Source organism: Spermophilus citellus (genome assembly GCF_964194105.1).
Source record: "Spermophilus citellus genome assembly, chromosome: 9".
NCBI lineage: Eukaryota > Metazoa > Chordata > Mammalia > Rodentia > Sciuridae > Spermophilus > Spermophilus citellus.
Window position 1 is genome coordinate 111,421,554 of NC_138191.1, and position 24,516 is coordinate 111,446,069.

The 24,516-nt window shown below is 39.2% G+C and overlaps 1 protein-coding gene across 2 annotated transcripts in view; it reads left to right on the forward strand.

Annotated features, from left to right (window-relative positions):
* The window catches only part of MTF1 (metal regulatory transcription factor 1), a 45,678-nt gene that overhangs the window by 10,980 nt on the left and 10,182 nt on the right, over nt 1–24,516 (forward strand). For both annotated transcript variants that reach the window (XM_081306618.1, XM_081306619.1), the window contains exons 3-8: nt 8,625–8,863; nt 10,037–10,168; nt 12,872–12,945; nt 13,715–13,851; nt 18,517–18,594; nt 24,054–24,156. In XM_081306618.1, coding sequence (XP_081162744.1) covers nt 8,625–8,863; nt 10,037–10,168; nt 12,872–12,945; nt 13,715–13,851; nt 18,517–18,594; nt 24,054–24,156 — 763 coding nt within the window. The remainder of the gene's footprint in view (nt 1–8,624; nt 8,864–10,036; nt 10,169–12,871; nt 12,946–13,714; nt 13,852–18,516; nt 18,595–24,053; nt 24,157–24,516) is intronic.

Here is a 24,516-nt window from a genome sequence, read left to right on the forward strand (position 1 = left end):
GCGCTTTTTTTTTTTTTTTTTTTTTTTTGGTATTGAGAATTGAACCAGGAGTGCTTAACCACTGAACCATATCCCTAGCCATTTTTTAGATTTTATTTAGAGACAGGGTCTCACTGAGTTGCTTAGGGACTTGCTAAGTTGTTGAGGCTGGCTTTGAACTTGGGATCCTCCTGCCTCTACCTCACAAGCCACTGGGATTGCAGGCGTGTGCCACTGTGCCGGCTTCACATTGGGGCTCTTAACAGCTGAAGAATGATGTATTGGCAGTGGAAAGGCTGAGAGAGCTAGAATCTATCGAGCACCTGCTGTATACCAGTCAGTGCTTGAGGAGTTTCCATATATAGTTTTGTATTTCACTTTCATATCATATTGATAAAATAGATACTCTTAGTTCCCATTTTACAGATGAAAAATTGAGGCTTAGAAACACCCAACTATCAGCGATGCCAGCCGTCTATGCTTTCTACCATAACTCACCACTTTCTGCAAAGATAGGAGAATTAGCCATTGAGTTCTGTTGGCTGTGAACAGGACTGAGAAAAGAAAGGGCAGCAGGATGTCATTAGTTCTGTTAAGAGTAAGGGGTGAGATTTGGAACAGTTCTGGGTGGATGGTGAATGAATGAATTCAGCTGTGATGGTGGGTGATGGGAAGACTATTGAAGAAACAGGGTCAGTTCAGAGCTCTTATGTTCCTGATTCAAGCATTTTAGTTGTTCATTATGGAGTAGAAGAAATGAGATAAGTGCCAGCATGGGAAACAGTTTTGGTGTCAGGGAAAGGAAGGGAGGTCACTAGTGATGGGGAGGAAAGAACAGTTCCTGTCACCATAACAGACCAGTCATTTACTTGGAGCATTCATCTGCTCAGTGCTAAGAATCAGGGACTCCCTTTCCTTATTGAGTAGGGGCTGCAAATGTATGTAAAATATAGTTCTCAGTCTCGCTTCTTGTCTTCCAGCCTCACTTTTTTCCTTCCTTCTAGCAGAAACCCTGCCTTTTTTTTCCCCTCTTTTTTTTTTTTTTTTAAGCTTTTATTTCCTGGAGTTGCAGTGTTTTTTCATTTATTTCATTCACTTTCCATCTCTGATTCTGTTGACTTAACAAGACAATCATCTTTGTTAAATATTTCTCGATATTAGAGCTGCTCAGAACACTTAGTAAATCAAATATCAGATCTCTGAACACTCACACTTTCTGCTTATTAGTAGCATTAGACTCCATCCTTATCAACACTACCCTGGCTCCTGAGCTTGTTAGCATAGTAATTGGCCACTGTTGGAGGCCACACGGGAAAATTAAAGTTATGCTTAGAATCTTAAGCTCTCTTCAAGAAACAAATTTTCTTTATATTCAGTGGGGTCTTCAGTGACATTATGTTCATATTATCTTTCATTTTGATAAGCAAACTACTTTTGTGTCACCCCTCTCTGAAGCCTTTAAATTCAGCTTGGGTATCAACTCCATCAAAAGGCCTTTCTTAGCTATCCCAAGTCTAAGTGACATTTCTTCTGTATATTCCTCTAGTGTGCTGAACATCATTATCAGTTCAGCTTCTCAGACCATATTGTTCTTATGTTTATCTGTTTGATTTTCCTTTTCATTTTTAGCTCCTTGAGAGCAAGAGCTATTTTGTTTTTTTTTGTTTTTTTTTTTTTTTAATATTTATTTTTTAGTTCTCGGCGGACACAACATCTTTGTTGGTATGTGGTGCTGAGGATTGAACCCGGGCTGCACGAACACCAGGCGAGCGCGCTACCGCTTGAGCCACATCCCCAGCCAGCTATTTTGTTTTATTCCTAGCACCAAGCACGATATAATTCCCAGAGCATAATTTTTTAAATACATGAATGCTAAACTTTAACCGTAGAAAGTACCAGATATTTCTATGTAATCATGAAAACTTGCATTTATGTTTTTTGTGACTTCCTGTTGTTCCCCAGTTTGAGGAGGCTTAAGTTTCTTTTTTTTGTAAAATTTGGTGCTATTTTAAAATAATTCTGAAAGACACAGAATAGTGACTTCGATTTACTGTCTCTTTCTGATGAACTGGGAGGTTATTATTCAGGTTATTAGCAGGGAGCAGGCATTAGTTTTGACAGTGAGCTGTCTACTGCACCTTAAAAAATATTTTCCCTAATCTGTATTCTCCCCTAAATTTCTATTCTCAATCTCTCTCTTCTCAGCCATGTTTTCTTGAAAGTTGAGTTTATACTTATTGCCTAATTTTGGCTTCTTCTCTTACCACTCCAGTGAAACTAGTGTGCTGGGGTAGGTATGACTTTGAGTCAGCTAAAACTGAGAAATACTTTACCAATTATCTCTGCCACATTTGATTTATTAACCACCCTCCTTGAAACTCATGTAGTCCTTCACTACTTTCTTTTGTTTATTTGAAAAATAAAAATGGAAGCCAGGCATGGGTGGTGCATAGCTATACTCCCAGCTACTCTGGAGACTGAGGCAGGAAGTCGCTAATTCCAAGCCAGCCTTAGCAATTTAGGAGACCCTGTCTCAAAATAAAAATAAAAAATGGGCTGAAGAGGTAACTCAGTGATAGAATGTTTGACTAGCGTTTGTAAAGCCCTGGGTTCAGTCCTCAGTACTGCAAAAAATAAAATAACAACAACAAATGAAGTGCCACTTCTCCACAAGGTTGGTCTCTGGGATTTTGTAGTTAGTGAACAAGTTAAACATGGTCCCTGCCCTCATGGAACTTTCAGCTCATTTGAGAAGTAGCCATTCATTTATTTAATTCAATAAATATTTACTTAATACCTGCTGTTTTCTAGATACTGTTTTTCCTAATTAAAGATAATGATCTAAATGATTTAGTTATTTAATTATTTCATCTTCATCTTGTGCTTTAAAGAAATAGAATTATCACTCGTCATCCATTGGGGATTGGTTCTAGAAACACTTCCCCTTTCCCCATCCATGGATGCCCAAGTTCCTTATATAAAAGAGTGTAGTATTTGTATCTAACTTTGCGCATTCTTCCATATAGTTTAAATCACCTTTAGATGACTTATATATCTAATAAAATATAAGTGCTGGGCTAAGGTTGTAGCTCAGTGGTAGAGCTCTTGCCTAGTACTTGTGAGGCTCTGGGTTCGATCCTCAGCATCACATGAAAACAAATAAACTGGGTGTAGTGTTATCCCAGCAGCTCAGGAAGCTGAGAGAGGAGGATCATGAGTTTAAAGCCAATCTCAGCAACGGTGAGGCACTAAGCAACTCCATGAGACCCTGTCTCTAAATAAAATACAAAAAAGGGCTGGGGATGTGGCTTAGTGGCCCCTGAGTTCAATCCCTGGTACTAAATAAATAAATAAAGCTATTAACAAATGTAAGTACTATATAAATAGTTGTTATATTATTTAGGGATTGATGAGGAAGAAAAAATCTGTACATGTTCAGTGCAGACATAGGTTGGGTTTTTTTGAGAATATTTTCAATCTGTGGTTGGCTGAATTCAGGAATGAAGAACCCATAGATGCAGATTACTGGCTGCAGGAAGCTATGAGAACCTATAACAAGGATACCTGTTCTAGTTTGAGGTGATAATAAGGTCCAATCAGGGAAATGGTCCCTTGAGGAAGGAACACTCAGTAGAAGCATGAATTGGCCAAAAACAAACTCAGATGGAAGCAGGGCAGAGACAAAGGGTAGTTAATTATTTATTGCAATTCCTTTGAAAGAGTTGAGCACTGTAGGAGCATCTTCAGAGTGAAATTCTGCTCTTATCTACCATGATTATTATAAGCTTTATGTTTGAGACATACAGACTCCTTTATTGCAGCATCCACTGTCCCAATTTTCTTTACTAGTCAGTGATTATTTTGAAATCTTTCATCACCAAAGAGGTTTTTAGTCTTAATGAGACATAAGAATATATGCGTGAGTAGATAATTAACAATATAGGTTAAGTGTCAAATGAGTGGTATAGTTAGTTTATTATTGGCGTTTAGAGAAAGGCCCTGTCCTGTAGACAAGGAGTGATTATATAGAGAACCTTGGAGATAGTTAGGCTTGAATTAAAGGAATAGAGAGACTCCAAAAAGCAAAAAAAGGAACTGGGCATTTTCAGCAGAGAGCAGGGAAAGAGTAAAGGCAAAGAGGTGGGTATTCTGAGTTGAATTTGGGGAACCAGTGTGCTGTTGCCTGCCGGCTTAGACAGCCTTGTGTTTGGCTGGTTACCGAGTAATATGATAGAACATGGAAGAGACCCAGAGAATATCCTTGAGTATCAGGCTAAGGAACTGAGATTTTATCGTTTGGACAGAGATGGCATGTGTAGACCACTGTTTTAGAATTATTCTGGCATTGACCTCAAAACTAGGTTCTTTTGAACTGACTAGGAGAAGGTGGGTGTGGCGGTGCATGGCTGTAATCCCTGCAGCTCAGGAGGCTGAAGCAGAAGGATCACAAGTTCAAGGCCAGCCTGGGCAATTTGGCAAGACTGTGTCTCAAATAGTGAAAAATGGCTAAGGGTGTAGCTCATTGATAGAATGTCCCACAAACAAAAACCTTAGGCACTGAGTGATTGTATAATTCAGTTCCTTGGAGCATCTCGTTTGTGGCAGTAGAAAAGGTACTAGGTAAGAGAGCACTTGCCTAAGAAAGCTGAAGATTTGTGCAAGGTCACCTTGGGAGTTGGATAGAGAAATGTGAAGTGGACAGGAGAATCTGGAGGCGTCAGGGTCCCTCTCTTTCTCCACCCCTGCAAGTATTAGGGATTAGCAAACTGTGGCTCACAGACCAAATCCATCCACTTGCTTGTTATTATATAGCTTTGGAGCTAAGGTAGTTTTTTATATTTTTTAATGATTTTTTAAATCAAAAGAATAATATTTTATTACACATGAAAATTATATGAAATTAATTCAGTGTCCTTAATAGCCTTTTGAACAGCTTTGCTGGTTCATTTACTTTTTTTTTTTTTTGGCGGGGGGAGTATTAGAGATTGAATTCAGGGGCACTCAGCCACTGAGCCATATCCTCACCCTTATTTTGTATTTTATTTAAAGATAGGGTCTCACTGAGTTTCTTAGAGCCTCGCTGTTGCTGAGGCTGGCTTTGAACTAGTGATCCTCCTGTCTCAGCCTCCTGAGCCTCTGGGATTACAAGTGTGCACTAGTATACCTAGCTTTGGTTCATTTATTTATGTCTGTAGCTGCTTTAATCTGTGATGGCAGACTTGAATTCTAGTGACTGAAACCATAAAGCCCACAGAGCATAGACTTGTACTGTTTGGCTTTTTATAGAAAACCATCCACGCCTGGGCTGGGGTTGTGGCTCAGTGGTAGAGTGCTTGCCTAGCATGTGAAAGGCCCTGGGTTCAATCCTCAGCACCACATAAAAATAAATAAATAAAATAAAGATATTGTGTCCAACTACAACTAAAAAAATAAATATTAAAAAAAAAGAAAAGAAAACCATCTACCCTTGACTCCACTCTATCCTTTTCTTAATTCTCTTTCCTGAAACTGAATGGCCCTCTCTACCCAGGCTTTTTTCCTTTTCTTTTTCTTTTTTTTGTAGTTGGGGATAAAATTTAGGGCTTGTACATACTAGATCACCACTGAGCTATAGCTCCCAGTCCCACCCAGGCTTGGTCTCTTTTTTCTTTTTTCTTGGTACTGGAGATTGAACCCAGGGCATTTTACCACTGAGGTACATCCCCAGCTCTTTTTTATTTTTTTATTTTGAGACCGACTTTGCCAAAACTGAAGCTGGACTTGTTCCTCCTGCCTCAGCCTCTGAAATTATTGGGGTTACTATTTAAAAGCCCCCAGCCAGGTTTTTAAATAGTATCTTTCTCTTCTTTGTGTCCCTTCCTGGATCCTCAACTTTTCTTTCTTCCAGGACTTTTCTCCCTCCAAATCTGCTCAAGAACTAGCCTACTAAGAAGAAAAAAAGCCATCAATTCAGAAGTTCTCCTGTGTGTCTACCATGATCTCTAATCTCTCCCTTCACTTCTCCTTTTATTTATTTACCTTAATCCAGTTTTCTGTTTCCAGCAACGTGCAGACTAGTCTTGTTGAGGCATTAGTGAATTCCTGTCTGCTGATCCAGTTGTTTTCCCAGTCCTTATCTTCCTTGTTTTCTCTGACATTTGACATGTTAATCATTCCCTTTTCCTTGAGACCCTTTTTCTGTGGTTTCTGAGACATTCTTCTTTGCTTCTTTGCCTACCTCTCCAGCTCGTTCTTCTTACCTGTCAAGGACTTCTCATCTTTTACTAGTACATTAAGTGTGGTAGCTTTTTTCAGGGCCTGTTCTTTGTGCTGTTATGAAATCTTATTTAACATAGTGCCAGTCACTATGTTAAAATGCTTTACATGAATGATTTTTAATCCTTATAGCAATCCTAAAAAAACAAAATAAGAAAGTTGAGGCATAGTGAGATTAATGTTCCTAAGATTACACAGTAAATTGCAGAGCTGGAACTTGAACTTGAGCCTACTATATGTAGTATACAGGTAGCCAGCTGTAACTCTTAGACTACAGGTTCCTGCCATAGACTTTCTTTAGCTTCCAGTCTATAAAAAAGTCCAACTGTGTACTTTATGCCCAACGTTTCTACTTGGGCCCTTCATCATCTCTGGCCTACCCAGCTCCACTCTGGTAACCTGACCACTTACCTAGTTATCCAGGCTGTAATCTTGGGGTTGGTCTTTGCTTTGTCTCTCCACCTCTCCCACTTGTCAGCACCCATTTGTTGTTACAACTGGTCATTCCAGCTCTTTTAATTTCTCTGATTCATCTTTTGTAATGTCCACTGTTACTTCTCTATTTTATGTTCTTCTCATCTCTTTCATCTCTTTTAATTGCTCTTATCTTCCAGTCTGTCTTCTCCAAAGCTATCAGAATGACTTCACCTAAATTCTAATTCTGATTGTATTGCTATCTTGGCAAAACCTGTCAGTGGCTCCCATTGACGGCCTCTTCTTTGGCTTACATAGGAATGCTTCACCTCATTTTTCCTACTCCTTACAATCTCTCTCACATACTGCAAGTGTTTGTGGCTTGTGTCATCACACTCACTCATCACCATGCAATTCCCATGCTGTTCTGTCTTTCTGGAATACCCTTCTCTGTCTGCTTTGTCTGAGGAATGCCTTTTCAGCTCCCCCCAAAAAAGCTAACAGGTGAAAAGTGTTAGAAGTTACCTTTTTATGTTCCCAAAGCACCTTATATACATATCTGTTTGAAAGCTTAGCACAGGGTGAAATAGTTTGAATACATGTCTTCCTTTACCACTGGCTCTTCCCTTCAAGTCAGAGATTTTTTACCTACTCACTTTTTAATCTGTGGTATGGAGCATGTTACCTGAGACTGTAGTTCAGTAGTTGTTGAATGAATGGCTAATGTACAGTAGCAGTAGTGTACTATAATTGGAGATGTGAATTGAGGCTTTGGAAAGTTCAGAATTAAAGATTTATGCACATGAAAATGTTAAAAGCTAAAAAGAATGGATGATTCTTATTCCATGCATGGTGGTACATGCCATAAGCCCAGAGACTCAGGAGGCTGAAGCAGGAGGATCTCAAGTTCAAGGCTAGCTCACCTAACTTAGCAAGACCTTATTTAAAAATAAAATTTAGGGGCTGGGGCTGGGGCTCAGTGGTAGCATACTTGCCTGGCATGTGTGAGGCATGGGGTTTGATTCTCAGCACCACATATAAATAAATAAAAAATAAATAAGGTTTTATCAACAACTAAAAAACAAAAAAAAAATTAAAAAAGGATGAGATTATAGATCAGTGGTAAAGTGCTTACATAGCACACACAAAGTCCTGGATTTGGTCCTCAGTACTGCAAAAAGGAAAAAAAAAATTCTTTGAAGGTAGTTTAAGAAATATCACACCTACAAATATTCCAAGAAATTCAAGATACATTTTTTTTTCATCTTGTAAACTTCGAAATATGCAGTGGAAAAACTACCTAGGATACAGTGTTTGATAGTTAACATATAAATTTCAAGATGTTTTAAACTCAGTGTAACATTAGTTGTAATCGAGATAAAACACTAGGTGGTAAAGTGTTTAAATCAAGCTTTAAAATGAAGTTAAGAGCCAGGTCTGGTGCCACTAGCCTATAATCCCAGAGGCTTGGGAGCCTGAAGCAGGAGGATCACAAGTTAAAAGCCAGCCTCAGCAACTTAGCGAGGCCCTAAATAACTCAATGAGACCCTGTCTCTAAATAATTAAATACAGAAAAAGGCTGGGGATGTGGCTCAGTGGTTGAGCGCCCCTGGATCACTCTCCAGTACCAAAAAAAAAAAAAAAAAAAAAGTGAAGTTAAGAGTTTTATATGAATACAGGTAAGTATAATAGTGTATGTTCCTCTTTGATGGATAGATGTAGAGTCTAAAAACACCCTTATATTCATTTAGAATATTCATTTATACACAAGCCAATTTCTTCTCTGTTATTCATAGACATTGTCCAGATGTAATTTGATCAACAAAAGAGTTTCCACACTTTGCCAGTAGATGTTGTTTCTGTGTTGATGAAAAAAATGTGTGTTGTCTACTTCTCTTAGTAACTGAGCTCATGGGGAGTAGTTAAGCCCTGGGTGGCCCTTTTGTCCCATCGATGAGATGTCCTCTGTTTGCCAGGTAAAGCGGTACCAGTGCACCTTTGAAGGCTGTCCCCGTACCTACAGCACAGCAGGCAACCTGCGTACCCACCAGAAGACTCATCGAGGAGAGTATACATTCGTCTGTAATCAGGAGGGCTGTGGCAAGGCCTTCCTCACCTCTTACAGCCTCAGGATCCATGTGCGAGTGCACACGAAGGAGAAGCCATTTGAGTGTGATGTGCAGGGCTGTGAGAAGGCATTCAACACACTGTACAGGTCAGCCTCTCCTCCACTGCACCACCAGCCTGACTCTGACCTTATGGCTGCAGAGCTCTTTCTCCTTGCACAGAGAGATGTTCACTTTCAGAGCTTCAGAGAGCACAGCTTACTCCAGCTATTTAAAATTCATTAGCAAAACTTGTTACCTAAAGATGAATATATCTTGGTTTGGGCGGAAATGATAGTACATCTGTATTCAGATTTGCATCTCATAAAGTGACATTCTGACCTTAGAATTTTAGTAGTTTGCATAGAGTAATATTTCCCCTTGCTGCAGGATCTTCATACTAAGGCTTCTGTAATTTTCTTTCCTATCTCACCTTGAAGGTAACTCTTTTCCTACCCTGAGAGATGGGGAATCACTCACTTGATGGCTATTTCTCTTTTCCATATTTTTTTTCAAGAGACTTACACTAGTCCCTAATATTAAATATAAAGTATTAGAAAGCAATAGCTAACATTTAGAAAACACACTGTACTAGGTGCAGTGGTGCATGCCTGTAATCCCAACGGCTCAAGAGGATGAGGCAGGAGGATCACAAGTTCAAAGCCAGCTTCAGCAATTTAGTGAGGCCCTAAGCAACTCAGCAAGACCCTGTCTCTAATAAAATATAAAAAAGGGCTGGGGATGTGGCTCAGTGGTTAAGTGCCCCTGAGTTCAATTCTTTTTTTTTTTTTTTTTTTTTTTTTTTAAAGAGAGAGAGAGAGAGAGAGAGAGAATTTTTAATATTTATTTTTTAGATCTCGGCGGACACATCATCTTTGTTGGTATGTGGTGCTGAGGATCGAACCCGGGCCGCACGCATGCCAGGCGAGCATGCTACCGCTTGAGCCACATCCCCAGCCCCTGAGTTCAATTCTTATTACCAAAAAAAAAAAAAAAAACAAGAAAAGAAGCACACACTGGTCTTTTAAGTATTAGTCCTTCACAACAGCTGATAAATAAGTGGAAGCACAGAGAGGTTGCATGACTGTCTCTGGAAAATTTATACCATTATGTTATTTACTCCTGAATTTCTCTTCAGGTGAAAATTTTGACATACTAAAATGGGTGCCAAATTCTCATGGGTGTATAATTCTTATGCACTTGATCCTGAAGCATATTAAGCTGGCTTGGGGAAGTTGTATAGTACATTGTGTCAATGGGCATTTCTCTGGGCTATTTTTCAGGCTGAAAGCACATCAGAGGCTTCACACAGGGAAAACATTTAACTGTGAATCTGAAGGCTGCAGCAAATACTTCACCACACTCAGTGATCTGAGGAAGCACATTCGAACCCATACAGGAGAAAAGCCATTTCGGTAAGTCTTACTGTTTTCCTATTTGTCACTCACTAGGTTTCAGCTGAGTATCTTGATAAACTCTAGGAATTTTTCAAAGTAGAAAGAAAACTCCCTTTACTAATTCTTTCTTTGGCCATGTTGGCTCACCCCACGATAGCTGTAACCAACTGCCAGGAATTAGAGGGGTGCAGTTGGACTCCAGGAGCATCCCTGCTCTATGGATGATGGTCTTTCTGCCTTATTTTTTCCCCTTTATTTTCAAGAAATATTTCTTGAACTCACGTATGTGATACGTACTGTTATTAGTGCTAGAGAAATACTAAGAAGCAGGCCCTCCTTAACAGCCTTGGCCTGGTGGAGAAGAAACACAAATTAGTAGACGTTGTCTAAGGCTTGAGGACCAAAGAGAGATACCTACTTAAAAATTGAAATAAGACCTGGGCACGGTGTTGGGCACCTGTAGTCCCAGCTACTTGGGAGGCTGAGGCAGAAGAATTGCAAGTTTCAGGGCTGGGATTGTGGCTCAGCGGTAGAGCACGGGCGGGACCCGGGTTCGATCCTCAGCACCACATAAAAGTAAAGGTGTTGTGTTGTGTCCATCTATACCTAAAAAATAAATATTAAAAAAAAAAAAAAGAATTGCAAGTTTGAGGCTGGACTTGACAATTTAGTGTGAGACCCTAAAAATAAAATAAAAAGAGCTGAGTCTGTAGCTCAGTATTCAGTGTGCAAAGCCCTGGGTTCAGTCCCCAGTACAAAAAAAAAAAAAGTAATTGAAGCGGGGCAAGGAGGAGGGACACAAGGGAAAGTGAGAGGTAGGAATGCTTAAGTTAGTGGTGAAGTATTGTATTTTGTTATTTGTTCAGTTGTTGCTTTGTAATATCTCACACGTGTATATACACACACTGGACCATCCATTTTACATATATATTAGTGTACATATACACATATATATTCATGAAACAAATTTATAAACCTGAAGGAGGGACTTGTTTCATCTGCTTGCTTTCCTGTTCATAACATGTAGCATGGTTCCAGTCATTCAGTAGGCCCTCAGAAACATCTATGAAATGATTATATGACATTTCTATGAGATAATTGTTTTGTAAGAATCCCCCTAAGTGTAATATAAATGTGTTGCCAAAGATTTCCCATAAACAGTATTTTTTAATTTTGGCAGGAGATATTGCTATTATATTCAAGGCATTAAATATGCTACCTGTCCATTCTCAAATCACTCATCTCCTCATCAGAATACTTAGAAACAATTTAAAAGTCTTCAGTTACAGTCAGCTTTTAGATACCAATTAAACAGAACTAACTTTTTAAATTACAGATGTACTGTCATGTGTAGCTAATAAAAAAATAAAAAAATATAGATAAATAAATAAATAAATAACAGATGTACTTTGGAGTCATGGCCCCTTTAAGAACAAGAGTGGTTAAATTCTAGTTAGTTATTCTGCAGTTGCTGTGAAGCTTAGGTTGTTTTTTCTCCCCCCCACATAGGCTGCTGAGAGGATTATGATTTCTGTCTAGGCATATGCATTTATTTTTGTGATGATTAAAACTTTTTTCATGAATATTAGATGGGATTTTAGACAATGATAATGATTATATGTAATTTAAAAAATGAAAGTGCCAGCCAGGCATGGTGGTGCACACCTGTAATTCCAGGGCTTGGGAGGCTGAAGCAAGAGGATTTTGAGTTCAAAGCCAGCCTCAGCAAAAGTGAGGCACTAAGCAACTCAGTGAGACCCTGTCTCTAAACAAAATACAAAATAGGGCTGGGGATGTGGCTCAGTGGTCAAGTGCCCCTGAGTTCAATTCCTGGTACCCTCCTCCCCAAAAAATGCCTTAGAGAAGCTTTCTACTTCAAAGAAATAAGATATTTTGAATTAAAAAGTGGATTTGTTAACATACATAATTATTAAATGTTCACATAGTTATTAAATGTGTGCAAAAACAACAGCAAATATGAAGGGCTATGTGGACCCTGCCCTTATAGAGTTTACTATCTAGGAGAACAGATAGTAAATGTATACACAGAGAGATAAAACAAGATTAGAATTGAGAGATGCTGTAAAAGAAGCATGTAGATAAATGCTTGTCTTAGTAATTCTAAGGAGGGAAAGGTTAATTCTAGCTTTGATTACCAAGAAAGTAAAAGGGAGGGCTGATGATGTAGCTCAGTGGTAAAGCACTTGCCCATAATTGCACAAGTCTCTGGGTTCAACTCCCTATAACACCAAGAAAAAAAATCAAGAAAGTAAAAGAGAAAGAAGTGAGTCTCTACACTGAAGATTACAGGTGATAGCCAAACTGTTGTAATGGATTATGTTCTAAGGTTGTATTTCAACCTTGTGCATATATGATGGCCTCTTTACCCACTCTTGATATTTGTAATATTTTACTGTAGATTTGCCACGTGGGCTCTGCAGTAGAGTTCTCTTAAGTAATTAACTAAAGACTTTTGTATCAGCTTCTTAACTGGGCCTTACCTACCAGACTAGAAAAACTTATCCTGAGCTCTCTGCTGCCTCTGATCCCAGATGTGCCACCTTATCTTTCAGGGGCCTCCCATCATTGCCATCTCTAAAACCAGTTTTATTGATCTAATCTTAGTGTTTTGAATGTATAGTTTGCATTTACAAGAGATGTTGAGGATTAAGGACTCTTAGCTAATGACTCTGTTTCTCTTTGCTTTAACAACTTGTTTAGATGTGATCATGATGGCTGTGGAAAAGCATTTGCAGCAAGCCACCACCTTAAAACTCATGTCCGTACACATACCGGTGAGTTGAGGCTAGTTTCTATTTTTCATTTTAACCTGCATCAAGCCTGTAACTAAGTATGTGTGTTTCCATTGAGACCTGTTAAACTAGGTGGGAGGAGTGAGCCTAATCAGCTTAGCCTTCACCTAATAATGTTTGAATTTCTTTCAGAGGAAGAAAGAAACTCAGGAATCCACCTTTAAGAAATGAAACCAGTACAGAAATATTCTTTTAAAAAGAACCTGTAAGAAAGTGAATCTTCCCTTTAAACTTCCTGGGTAGGCTGGGGTTGTGGCTCAGTGGTAGAGTGCTCACCCAGCATGTGTGAGACACTGGGTTCGATCCTCCACATAAACATAAACAAATAAAATAAAAGTCATTGTGTCCATCTACAGCTAAAGAAAAATATTGTTTTAAAATATTTTTTTAGCTATACGTGGACACAATATCTTTATTTTTTTTTATTTTTTTTTTTAATGTGGTGTTGAGGATCGAACCCAGTGCCTCACATGTGCAAGGCAAGCGCTCTGCCACTGAGCCACCACCCTAGCCCAAGAAAAATATTTTTAAAAATTAAAGATAAAAAACTTCCAGGAGTGAGCTATATCCTGTGCTTTGCTCTGCATTAAGTTTCAGAACTGAGATAATTAGCATGTAGTTTACTCACCTTTTAACAACTATTACTCAAACCCTCATAAGAATTTTACTTCCCCCCATTAGGAAAAGGTAGGTTCTTAAACCAGCTAAATGAGTTTATGGTGAAATTAACACTACTTTGTCATTCTTGCAGGTGAAAGACCCTTCTTCTGCCCCAGTAATGGCTGTGAGAAAACATTCAGCACTCAATACAGTCTCAAAAGTCACATGAAAGGTCATGATAACAAAGGACACTCATACAGTGCACTTCCACAACACAACGGATCAGAGGTGCGCAGTGTTCTTCTCTCTCGTTTTGATCTGAGCATCACAAAACAGCAACTGTTTGTGTCTCACACAAAAAAGGTTGAAATGTCTTCTTTACATATTTGATATTGAGAGGGGAGAAATCAGGGTCAAAATCTATGGCTTTGCAATGGAGTGGTGGTGGAAGCCAGAAATCTCACCAGACATCCTGTCCTTTAGTCTCTTCTTCAGTTCTGCCTCATTTCCATCAGGTATGGTGGAAGAAGGTGCCCTTGAACCCAGAGGTCTCAGAGTGGCTTTCAAAGGGTCAGCCAGATGCTCTACAGAGTGTCCTCTTCCATCTTTATACCTATAAAGTGGCAAATATGTACTTGAGTTTGGGACATAAATTTATTATGTTCTTCACACAACCTGTCATTGGAGAGCCAAGCAAAGGCTGGAGAAAAATCTCTTGTGCTGGCCTGTTTGAATTGTTTGTAAACCAAAAGGTTTAAGAGTTACTAGCTTAAGACACTGAGCCACAGAATAAGCCTCTGAGGAGTTTTAGGTTTTGTTTAATTTTCTTTACTGAGTCTTTCCATATTTCCTGGTCCCCTGAAGCTACCACTCCATTCCAGAAAGATCTTGGGATCAGTATTTACTGTTATTACTTTTAATAGGGTTTAAGCACTGACCTATTAAGCCTGAAAAGTAAGTGCTATTATTTTCTTATTGTTTTATGGATAAAGAAACTGAAGCTGATAGAGCAAAGTCTTCAGTTGTACCTTGAGAATATATCTAGAATCTGATGACTTATTCTGATTACATTTTTGTTCAATCCATTTCCCCCCACCCCAGCCTGGATTATTGGAATAATGGACTAAGTGGGCTTTTTAGCAGCTTTTCCTCCTGCCTTCTACATCCCCACCAATTTGCCTCCCATCTTCTCTGCATCCATGTTCATTCTCCAGAAGAAGGGAATTGCCTCTCTCTAGACCATGCCACTTGTATTGCCATTGAGTCTCCAACCTGGTCTCTGAACTTCAGACTTGCAAATTCACTGACTTTCTTTGGAATACTCTTAAAATATATAGCATGATTTTGATTTCGGTAGAGACAGAATATTCTAATTCTAGAGTTTCCAATTTTTAAACAATAAAGAATCCATTTAAAAGGATTTTTCTCCAGTCCCCGAGTTTCATTAGTAATAATAGCTAACACTTACTGAATGTTAAATATGTGCCACGTAACTTGCTAAGTGCTTTTATATTATTATCTACAAGAACTCTATGAGGGTGTTACTAATAATCCCCATGTTACTAATTAAGAAACTGAGGCAAAGAGAAATTAAATAACTTGCCTAAATATCCAGAACTTATAATTAGTCTAATTTAGGCAGGCAGTGTGATTCCAGAGCCTGGTTCTAAACCCTTGTGTTGTGAGAGACAGAATAGCCTTAGCTGTGAAGAAGGTAGCCCGTGGAGCACAGCTATGTGGATTCAAATCCAGGTTCAGTCACTAATCACATGACCTTAGGCAGATGACTTCTTGTGCCTTAGTTTTTTCATCTGTAAAAGCCAAATAGAAAATTTAAACATGGGAGTCTTTCTGTACTAAGCTGCATTTCATTAGTCACAGTCAGTTTTCTTAATTCTCAATTTCTCAGTTTTCTCCATGGCTAGTTTAACTGCCAACAACCTCTGAGCACTGGAGTGTATCACTGCTCAGTCCTCACAGCTCATCTTCTCTGAATCCTTCGTCATTTTCCAGTAGAAGGATGTTTCCTACTCTCAGGCCTCACATGCCATCTATGTTGCCTTCAAGTCCTACATTGATATCTCCCATCTGGTCTCCCCCTGAACTCCACACACTTGCATATTACACCATCTACTCCATGCCTCCACCCAAATAATATCTCATCTTCTAAAACCTAACATGGCCAAAACTGTTCCTTCTGCAGTCTTTGTGTCTTAGTAAATGGCAACTAATTTCTAGTGGCAGAGGCCAAAATTCCTCCTGACTCCTTTCTTCTCCTCATACCCCATGTCCACCAGCAAAGACTATCAGCTCCACCTTGAAAATATATCTAGAACCTGATCACTTTTCTGATTGTTTCACTCATTAGCTTCTTGCCTGGATTAATGGAATAATTTGCTAAGCCTTTTCTCCTCTTCTTCTACTTCCCATCCTAGTCTACTGCAGACTATTCTATATGTAGCCAGAGCAGTCTTTCTAGACTGTGACACAGATATTGCTTGTTGTCTGCTAGTAACCCCTCCAGAGAAGCAGCTTGTATCATTTAGAGTAAAATCAAAATCTTACAGTGGTCCTATGCTCTCTGGCCTTGTCACTTTTCTGATCTCATCTATTTCTCTTCCTCTTTCTTTAGCTGTATTGTCCTCTGTGTGGTTCCTTAAACCAAGGAAAGCCCACTCTTACCGCCAGGTTTTTCTTACTGTACCCTCTGCTTGAACACTTTTCCTAGATACATGCATGGCCCATGTTCTCTTTTCTCTGTTCAGATTTCATTTATCTGAGGGGCATTAAACTTCTAATATAAAAACAACTACCCCAGCATTCCTACTCTCCGTAGCACTTGTATCATCTTGTATACTGTATATTTATTATTATTTGTCCTTACTAGAATGTAAGCTGTACAGGGAGGGAAGAGACTCAGTTTTTTTTTCACTATTGTATTCCTAGGCCTGGAAGAGTGCCTAATACATCTTAGATGCTCAATGAATACAGTAGTTCCCCTTTACCTTCAGCAGACATGTTCTAAGCTTCCCAGTGGATGCCTAAAACTGCAGATAATACTGAACCCTATAAATACTTTTTTCTGTACTTACATATCTATGCTTAAGCTTAATTTATAAATTAGACACAGTAAGAAATTGGCAACAATACTATAACAGTAATGACATATTGTAATTAGATTGCCAGCTTCACTGCCATTATTAAGTAAGATAATGATACTAGATTGCAAGCACTGTACCACTACGACATTTGATCTCATTATCTAGATGTCTATAGAGTGACTAGTAGGTGGTAGAGTGTGCAGCCTGGATAAAGGGGGTAGAAATGGATGGCACAAGATTTCATCACACTACTCAGAATGATGCACAATTTAAAACTTAGGAGTCATTTATTTCTGGAGTTTAACGTTTTTGGACCACAGTTGCCCCTGGGTAACTGAATTTGAAAAGTAGAACTATAGATAAGGGGGGACCACTATATGTGTTGAATGCATGCATGCTTGAGTGGGACTATCTGATCCACTTGAGGTAAGCAGGGTCACCACCTAAAGCATATGAATTGAGACTGACATTCTAGAATCCAGAGCTCAGAGTTAGCCCAAGCAGCAGAATTTGAATAGTTAATCCTCAGTACTTTCTGAGTAAGGAACTCTCAGGTACCTATGTTGGAGACACGTGATATAATGGAAGGAGTGTTGACTTTTCAGTCAGAAGCCCTAGTTTTATCTAATGCTAATTAGCTATGTGTTTGGGGCATATCACTCCAACTGTCATAGCATTAATTTTCTCATATTTCAAATGAGGTAGACAATAATACTTCCAGGGTTTATATGAATAGCAAATGAATCTTGTGATATCACTTTGGAAATGATGAAAACAATTATACAAATATTATGAATTTGATAGTTTTTGTTACTTAACCTGGGTTGTGAGATAATTTAAGAATTCTTTTTAACCATCTTTTAAAAATATAAGAGTTTCTCTTAGGAATATGGAGATATTTAGCTGGGTGTAGTGGTGCATGCCTGTAATCCCAGCAGCCCAGGAGACTGAGGCAGGAGGATTGCAATTTGGAGGCCAGCCTGGGCAACTTGGTAAGGTCCTAAGCAACTTAGCAAGGCCCTGACTCAAAATAAAAAGTGCAAAAAGGGCTGGGGGACTGGGGTTGTAGCTCAGCTGGTAGAGCATTTGCCTAGCATGTGTGAGACATTGGGTTCAATCCTTAACGCCTAGTGCCACATAAAAATAAAAAATAAAATAAAGGTATTGTGTCTGTCTCCAACTAAAAAAATATTTAAAGGGGCTGGGGATGTGGCTCAAGCGGTAACGCGCTCGCCTGGCATGTGTGCGGCCCAGGTTCGATCCTCAGCACCACATACCAACAAAGATGTTGTGTCCGCTGAGAACTAAAAAATAAATATTAAAAATTCTCTCTCACTCTCTCTCCTCTCTCACTCTCTCTTTAAAAAAAAAAAAAAATATTTAAAAGGGCAGGGCTGGAAATGTGGCTCAGTGGGTAAGCACCCCTACTTTCAATCCCCAGTACCCAAAAAAAAAAAAGAATATGGAGCTGGGCACAGTGGCTTACGATTGTTATCCCAGCACCTTGGGAGGTTGAGACAGGAGGATTGAGAGTTCAAAGCCAGCTTCAGCAACAGCTAGGTGCTAAGCAACTCAGTGAGACCCTGTCTCTAAATAAAATACAAAACAGGGTTGGGGATGTGGCTCAGTGGTCAAATGCCCTGAGTTTAATCCCAGTTACCAAAAAAAAAAAAAAGAATATGGAGATTTTAAAAAGTGAAATAATCTACTTAGGTCTTTCTTTGGATGGTTCATACAGGTAACACACAGACATTTAGAACCTTAAGGAATTTATAATCAAGTGTTTTGTTATGTAATACGGTGTGTATAAATCCTGATTTATGTTACTTAAATTTTTTTTTCTCTTTCACAGGATACAAATCACTCACTTTACCTGAGTGACTTGTGCCTTCTGTCCACAGATTCAGAACTGCAAGAAAATTCCAATACAGTAAGTGTACCTGGGGTGTAGGTGCTAGAAATATAGATGCAAGAGTCGAGCATTCCCTTTGGTGGATAATTGAGGAAGACCAGACTGAAGTCTTCTAGATTTAATTGGGCTTAATCACTGACCATTTAGGATTTTTTTTTTTTCCTCTTTCTGCTGATCAGATTTTTATCAGGAAAAATTGTTCTGTCACCTAATGCCTTTTGACCCAGGTCACTCAGTTGATAGCCTCTTGGCCCCAGAAAGTTTCTTTTTTTTCTTTTTTCCTATTTAAAATTCATTTAGCAAATATTGATTGAATACTACTTAATCAGGCATTGTGCCAGTGCTGAGCTGATAGTGGCAACAAAGAAGGTATGGATTGTCTTTGAGGAGTCTGAAGTCTAGCATTATAAGATGTAGCCAGAAAGTCCAGTTTCTAGACCTTCTCAAACTCTGCCTGAGTGATCTGGCTTAGTCTCTTTTCTCCTTTAAACTCACCTCAATGAGCTTTTGAAGGGAACTTCTATAGAGGATTCTGTTACAGGACAAGCCCACTCTATCTCAATCTGATTACTTTGATTCACACCAGTAGGAAGTTTCTTGCCATTTCCAAGACTCCATGATAGTACTTACAAACCACTGCATCAAGTCTGAATTTATGTGGTCTTCTTTCATAAAATCTGAATATTTTCCTGTGTTGCCAACACTAATTTAGAGTTTGTTCTTTCCTAGAAAATAACAACAACTTAGGCTAGATTTTCTGTCACTGTATGCATAATGAATAAATGTAATTGAAAGTATTTGAATAGAAACTGAAGGATTTAGGAATGCTATGAAAAGTGTTTATTAAAGTATGGTTAGTGGATTGCACTGCAGCACTTCTTAAAATGCAGGTTCTTAACTGGCCATGATAGTCATACCTATAATCCCAGCTACTCTGGAGGCTGAGACAGGAGGATCACAGGAGCCCAGGAGTTTGAGACCAACCTGGACAACATAAGGAGATTTCATCTCAAAAATATAAAAATTAAGTAATTAATTAAACATGTAGGTTCTTGGGCCTCTCCTTAAGCCTACTGAGTCAGTGTTTCTGGGAGTGGCATCTGAGCTGCATTTTTATATAAGCACCCTATGGCCTGGATTCTCCTTCTGGTAATGGCAGAGTTGTTCTTATGAAACCAGCCCTCCCACAGAAAACAGTTATAAACACTGGATAAAACATAAAAAGCAACTATGTGAAGACACTGGTTTAAAACCAAAAGGGCAACAGGTGCAGTTGCACACACCTGCAATCCCAACTACTTGGAAGGCTGATGATACAGGAGGATCCCAAGTTCAAGGCCAGGCTGGGTAACTTAGCAAGACCCTGTGTTAAAATAAAAAATATAAAAGGCTAGGGGATGTAGCTCAGTGATAGAGTGCTTGCCTAGCATGTGTAGAGGCCCTGGGTCCCATCCCCAGTACCAAAAAGAAAAGGTAGGAAGGAAGAATTGATTTGTTAAATTGAAGATAGATCAATCTGAAGAATAAAGAGAAAAAATAAAGCACTTCATATGCATATTTCATTTTATTTCTATTTTAGAACATTAGTTCTGAAAGAAATTTACACACTTGGTGGCCTAGATGCCCTGTGAATTACCTAACCTAAGATTTTGGGTATAATATTTCTTTAACATTTAACAGTGTTAAATGGCTTAGGGCATCCACTCTGGTCAGGGCTGTGACATGTGACTGAGGAGCTTTCCAGAGTCCTCAGGTCACCAGGGGAATACCTGGTATAAGGAGAAAATAATAACTTGTCTTAAAAAAAAAAAAAAGATTACTTTTCTACCACAATTTACATAATCAAGAGAGAGAAACCCTCTCCCTTGGAGTCTAACTATATATTTTGCCCCTGGACCCAGCATTTATCCCAGATTTAGAAAGAGTTTGCTTTTATTCTTTCAAACAAAGGCCACAGTTCCTTGAAGCAATGGGATTAATTTTGCTTTGCTTTTTAAAAATTAGAACTTGATGGCAAATTTGTATGAGATAATCACTTTGCCAGTTTCAGAGTTCTTCCACATAATGCGTGCATGTCTTAGGAATGAACTTTGGGGGCTGGGGTTATAGCTCAGTTGGTAGAGTGCTTGCATTGCATGCACAAGGCCCTGGGTTGGATTCCCAGCACCAAAAAAAACAAAAAGGAAATGAACTTTGGTTCACTCAGACCCTTTGTTAAAGGAGGGTTGGAGCTGCTAAGGAATGGCTGATTGGGTCTTTTGTTTGCTTAGTTTTAGGATCCAGTGTTCTTCTACTCTGTGCTCCAGGTCCCAGAAGCTCAGGCTATTCTGTCTCCTCTAGTTTTGAAAGCCAGTCCCACTTATTCCTAGGGATTCTATCCTGAAGCCTGGCAGTGACTTAGCACTTTTCACAGAAAAGGGCAAGGTATCATAAATGCACAGTTTGATGGATCACAGTTTATTTCACCCAGATGTTCCCAGCACTCCTGCACCCTGCCCCTCAGTAGCCATTCTCTCTCCTTAAGGATAACCACTGTCTTGACTTCTAACATCTTAATTTTTCTGCTTTTGTAGCTGGAATTGTAAACTTTTCATCTGGCTTTTTTCTTGCAACATTATGTTTAGGAATTTAATGCATATTGTTGCATATAGTTACAGATCATTCATTTGGTTGTTGAACAGTGTTAAACTAAATAAAGATACCCCACTGTTCTTTTTCTTTCTAGTTTGGAGCCATTATGAAGAGTGCTACTATGAACATTCTTGCACATCTTTTGGAGGCATATAGGCTATTCCTCCCCCAGCCTTTGCAAAGTTATATAGATATCATTGACAAATACAACTCATTCCTTTTTACTGTTGTTAATTACTAATAAGGATTTATAAATAGGTAGAACAAAAATAACAACCATGAGTAAACTACAAAGCTTACAGCTTAATGGTAGTTATTAGCCATTTGTGCAGATAAATGTGTATGATAAAGTGTGTGTGTGATATAAAAATTTTCTTGTTTTGTTTTGTTTTTTGGTACTAGGGGTTGAACCCAGGGGCACTTGACCACTGAGCTACATCCCCAGCCCTTTTAATTTTTGTTTTACTTTGAGACAGCATTTTGCTAAGTTGCTCAGGGCCTTATTAAATTGCTGGGGCTGGCCTTGACCTTGCAATCCTCCTGCCTCAGCCTCCCAAGTCACTGGGATTACAGACATGTATGTGCCACCACACCCAGATTGTAAAATGTATTTCTTTGTGTCACAATGAAAAATTTGAAAGCCGTACTCTTGGCTTTGAGTCTTAATTCCCCCTGGACTGGAAGTTAGAAGTCCTGCATAATTTTCTGCCTTCAGCTTGTATCCTACTAGCCATCAGAATTACTGAACTTCCTCCTTCATTCTTCCAGCTGATGAAATCAAGATGGAATAATTGGTCCCTCTTGGCTCTCATGGACATTTTCATCTCAGGACCTTCAGATTGGAGAGCTGTCCTCAGTTTACCATGATTCTACCCAGCCCTGAGCAGTCCTTGAGTTCTCCTTCCCAGAAGCAGAGTTGTTGAAAAACAACCCAGAAACACTAGTTGGCACTGGGGAGATCTGACCTGAAGATAGGTTTTAGATTGGTCAGTACTCTTAGATTCAAAATCACTTGCTTTTATTTATAAGTTAGTAGATTTCACCTTAAAACTCCAGATTTCAGCCTCATCTTGAGCTCTGGTGATCCTGGCCTGCATAGTTCCAGGCAGCATTCAGCTGAACCCTGGGGACAGCTGAGGTGCATCTGTTCAGGTGTGCCACATCCAGCTTCACTCATTTCTCTTGCTCGCCTGGACTTCTGTAGGCAGTTGCCTTTGACACTCTTGCCCTGCAGAATGTAGGGTGGAAGTGGATTGTAGATAAAAGAATTGCAGTTTTCCCCTCCCCTTAACTAAAATGAAGAGTGGTCATTTTATTTAGTGAATATTAGTAGTTAGGCCCTCCAGGGCATCGTGCTGTGTCCTCCTCACCCACCTCCACCCTGGTTCATTTTGTTTTTTAAGTGTTGCTAGTGTTTTATTAAGGGCATCACTATTTAAGTTTCTTTATATTGTTTGATTTTTTTATGATTTTTTTTATCACATATACACATTAGAATATCACAGATAATATGTAATGACCCTGAAAGACATTTACAGTGTCATTATTACCTGAGAAAGGCAAGTTGGATGGCAATTGTCTTGGTCTATTTTCTGTTGCTAATTACAAAAGTACCATAGGCTAAGTTGTATGTATGTATGTATGTATGTATGTATCTATCTATCTATCTCTCTATCTATTTATTCCTGGTACTGAGATTGAACCCAGAGGTGCTTTACCACTCAGCTATACCCCCAGTCCTTTTCTGCCTTTCTTTTTTTTTTTTTAAATAAGTATATATTTTTTTCAGTTGACTATGAATATTTATTTTATTTATTTATATGCGGTGCTGACACTCGAACCCAATGCCTCACACATGCTAGGCAAGTGCTCTACCACTGAACCACAACCCCAGCACCCCCAGTCCTTTTTGTTGTTGTTGTTGTTATTTTTGAGATGGGGTCTCACTAAGTTGTATACAGCCTCCTAAGTTGTTGAGGCTGAGGCTGCCCTCAAACTTGCAATCCTCCTGCTTCAGCCTCTGGAGTTGCTGGGATTACAGGTGCCACTGTGCCTGGCTCCAGACTATTTTAAAGAAAAGTGTGTTACTTTGGCTCATGATTCTGGAGGTTCAAAGTTGAGGGGCCACACTGGTTGATGGTCTTCTTGCTGGCAGAACCCTGAGGTGGTGTAGGGCATCATGTGGTGAGAGACAGGAAGTGTGCATGTGTGTATATCCTGGTCTCTTTCCTTCTGGTAAAGCCACTAGTATTTCATCATGGAGGCTCCATCCAGATGACCTTGTCTAATCCTAATCACCATCCAAAGGCTCCCCCTCTAAACACCATAGTGTGAGGTACCCTTCAATAGCTCATAAAGGGGATTAAACTCTAATATGAGTTTCAGAAAGGACAAAAAAAACATAGCAGTAATGGATATTATATAATCCCATTTTATGTGGGATTTGCTCTTTTAGAACAGAGATTGGCAAGCCTTTCTTATAAAGGGCCAGTTAGTAAATGTTTTAGAACCTGTGGACCACATGATCTCTGTCACAACTTTTCAGCTCTGCAGGTATATCATGAAAGCAGCATAATCTATCAATGAATGAGTGTGCCTGTGTTCCTGTAAAACTTTTATTTATAAAAACCAGAAATCAACCTACAAGTCATAACTTGCTAGCTCCTGAAGACCCATATCTTCAGTATCTTAAGTTTTAGGGAAATGCATGTCACTTGAAATATGAGAAGGTAGAAACAAGAAGCATACCAAAAGATCATTCTAGTTCAGCCACCCTGAATATACTCTCTGGTGGTGAGGAATTGTCTCAGGATGGAGAGTGTCACATCTCTGTCTCTCTTGATCAGACACAGGGCCAGGACCTCAGCACAATTTCACCAGCAGTCATCTTTGAATCGATGTTCCAGAATTCAGATGAATCAGCAATTCAGGAAGATCCTCAGCAGACAGGTTGGTTACACAGACTCTTTCTGCTCACATCTCAGCCCTGGGAAAGGGGGTTCACTTGTTGACATACCAAATTACAGGCACAATGAAATATTTCAATTAGCTTAAAAGAAGCAGACCTTCTGTGGAGGGTCAGAGAAGGATGGGCCTTTCATTTCAGTTCCATCTGTTCTTGCAACTTTTTTTGGGTCTGGAAGAAAAGGGTTTCTTTTTCTAGAATCTCTTTTTGGCTTTAAGTAGGAGCTGTGAACTTTGCCTTTAGATGTGATACCCTGTTCATACATGGGTAAGACCTACTAACCAGGCTTAAATCATATTGTGTTTGAACGGTAATCTGTCTATAAAGCTTCACAGTCGTCACAA